Source organism: Haliotis cracherodii, unplaced genomic scaffold, assembly GCF_022045235.1.
Source record: "Haliotis cracherodii isolate W230 unplaced genomic scaffold, xgHalCrac1.p SCAF_20, whole genome shotgun sequence".
Lineage (NCBI taxonomy): Eukaryota > Metazoa > Mollusca > Gastropoda > Lepetellida > Haliotidae > Haliotis > Haliotis cracherodii.
The window spans coordinates 15089651-15093051 of NW_027266276.1; the positions used below are offsets into that span (position 1 = coordinate 15089651).

The 3401-nt window shown below is 39.5% G+C and overlaps 1 protein-coding gene across 1 annotated transcript; it reads left to right on the plus strand.

Moving 5' to 3' along the window:
• Window positions 1-2038: 2038 nt before the first annotated feature.
• LOC139470033 (probable G-protein coupled receptor 139) lies at window positions 2039-2926 on the plus strand. Its single transcript, XM_071252323.1, has one exon. The coding sequence runs from the start codon at window positions 2039-2041 to the stop codon at window positions 2924-2926; it is 888 nt and encodes a 295-aa protein (XP_071108424.1).
• The last annotated feature ends 475 nt before the right edge of the window (window positions 2927-3401 follow it).

Genomic DNA, 3401 nt, shown 5'->3' on the forward strand with positions numbered 1-3401 from the left:
GGAACAATATGGCTGCAATACCTATTAAGATAACGTTCATATCTACTATGCCTGTGAATAATTACTTGTCACAGCTATTGTTGAAAATGCCGTTTCTATCTTCGTACTGTGTTTTTCATTTTACATATAGATATTATCTGCGATTTCATGATGAAGTTTAATATACCAAAACAGCATATCATTAACGTAATGATCCTGTTTTCTGTACTATTTGCGCAGAAAAGAGATAATGTTTTTACTCATACTTGACATTTACCAGAATAGCCTGTCAATCATATATTGAATGTTATGGTAAAAGAATTTGACCTTTGGTTGAGTCTGCTCTGCTGTGTCATACATGTTCAGATGTAATATACATTGAGGATGGAACTCGCTAGTCTTACTTGTGTCGGGGGCACGGGTGGCCCAGTCGTCTGAGGCGCCGCGATTTGCTGTGCAGAGTTGCGTCCCTTTGGCACGCCAGAAACCTATTATTGTGGGTTCCAATCCCGGTTCGCCCCGATTTTGTTTCTAGATTTGTCAACACCATACCCGTGCTCGTGGGTTTAACCGAAGAGGTAAACGTCTGAGTTCTGCATCACTTCGGGTTTCCTCTCACATTAAGCTGACACGCCGCGATATAGCTGGAATACTGTTAAAAGCGGCGTAAAACCCAACTCACTCACTCACTTACATGTGTCAGTGCATTACGTATGAGGCAGTAGAAAAGACACCTCGAAAATACAATACTATTAGAATTAGACGGTCTAATTTCATTACACTTAACATTCGCGTATAATGATTTAATAAATCTGATTCAGAGGGAGCCACGTGCATATAGTATTGCCCAAGGGCACTGTTGCCTTCAGAATTGTTAATCTGATCTGTTACAGCCCATTCATGAATGAATTCGAACATAACAAAATCTCAGCAAACTCAGTTACATTTTATGACTATTCGATATGTTTCTGTGCATTTGTATAATTCATAGTCACGATGGCGCATATCTCCTTTTTAAATTAGATATATGCCATGTTTCAAAGTAAACAATACACTATGTACATATATCCACTACAAACAATCAAGTACATTCATTTCATTTCATTTGTAGTGGATGCAAAGAAAAGTATATGGGGAAGACAGAACTTAAATTAAGAACTTATTGTGACGTCACAGTTCTCCTAAATGTTATGACGTCACGTAACTATATGTTACTACTTAATGTCCGTTATTCAGTCTGATGAGACTCGTAAAGCGCTAGCCAATTAAAACTGTGTTCAATCTTACTCCACTTATTTAATAATATATATATATATATATATATATATATATATATATATATATATATATATATTCACATACATACACACACACGCACACGCGCACACACGCACACTATGTTGTTAACATAATTATTTTATGGTCGTCCAAAAGTAGTGGTATCATACCTTCTCTTGCACATAAGATGAGATTCTCAAATCAAATCGTGTCAAAGCTTTATTGAAAATAGTGAGTGAGTGAGTGAGTGAGTTTGGTTCAACGCCGCTTTTAACAATATTGCAGTTATATCGCGGCGTGTCAGCTTATTGTGTGAGGAAAGCCCGAAGTGATGCAGGTCTAAGACGTTTACCACTTCGGTGAAACCCACGAGCACGGGTATGGTGCTGACAAACCTAGAAACATAATCGGGGCGAACCGGGATTCGAACCCACAATCATATTACATGCTGCTGTTCGTTTAGTATCATTCAGCACCTCCATTTCCTTTCATTGCAGATGGGTATTAGCTGCCAATAGATGAAGACTCGGGGAAGAGGAAATAGTATATCTATATTGACAAAACTGAGCCACAGAGATCTAGAGAACCCTGTATTGTCAGGATGAACACAAACATGTCTTTGGCGATGCCTAACTACACTTCAAATCTTCCGACACAAAGAAACCCTGAAGGTTGGAGGAAGCTGGATGACGTTGCTTTTGGTATTGAGACGTATTACCTATGGGTTATATTGGCACTTGGATTTCCTGGCAACTGTTTTACCATCATTACCATTATTAAGATGTCACCAGCAAGATCCCTCACCGTTTACATCGCACTCCTCGCCATCGTAGACAACCTGGCCATCGTAAACAAGCTTCTAATGTTCGTCTTGCCAGACCGAGGAGTACAGATAGGACTGTTTGGCTGTACATTTCTTGGATTCTGTGGTAACCTTCTCATCACTTACGGTAACTGGTTACTTGTTGGTCTCTCGGTTGAGAGATTTGTCGCAGTGTGGTTTCCATTCCAAATCGGCAAAATATGGAACTTCAGGAAATCCTTAGCAGTCGTTATATCAATAACTGTACCTCTTGTAGCATTATTTCTTCATCTCTTCTGGACAATGGATTACAGTGTTTCTACTCACAGCAATAGAGTATTCTGCAAAATCAACGAGAAGTATATTTATTTCATGATTCACATATGGTACTGGATCAACGTCATTGTTTATGCTGTAGTGCCATGTGTCCTGGTCCTGGTGTTCAACTTGCTTATCATAGCTGGTATAGTAAAATCTACTAAAGCTCAAAGATATCTCAACAGGAATGAATCGAGCACAGATCGCAATTCATCAACAGGCCGACAGCGTCAAATCACAGTTATGCTTGTAACATCAGCCTTAACCCTGGTAGTTCTAACTACCCCAAGATGCGTGTTGCTCATAATGTCGCCTTATCTGAACCCATCTCACAAGTCCATGGATGGAGCAGTTCTGTATCTCATTGACACGATCGCTTATATTTTGTGTGACTCGACACATGCTATTAACTTTTACCTTTATTCATTCAGTACTCGACGATTCAGGAACCAATTCTTTGAAACGTTTATGTGTCGCAAACAGACACCACCTGCACCTTCCTCACAATACATAACCCTTACAACTCGCCCTTCTCGAGAGATTGTATAGCTCACACACGTTATATATTGACCAGCACAATATTAGATTTTATTTTCGAATATTAAAACACAAACTACTGTAACCGGTGATTACTGCGGATTGTGTATAGGCATTGTGCCCCCTTCTGTCAGTATTCAAATAATAAATGGCAAAGCTAAGGTGTCACTTGAAATCGCAGTTTATCAACGCAAATGTAGCATTTTGAAGTAAAACCTATTCGTCACGCGGGATTTCGAATGTTCTAAACACTAGGCCCTCAGTAGGTCGGACGTCATTGTTTTCGTGTCATATGAAGGCCAGCAGGGGCGCTACAACAAGATATTCAATTAAACAAGAACTATTCCAACAAGAACTGTGGTGAGTGCATACGGTTTGTCTACTAATCATCAGAAGAATCACTGATGACGTAATGTGTCTACGTTCAGCGCATGGCTCATTGTCCAATAAAATGGAAAGATTCGTGGAATTCCCAAAATTGACGTGA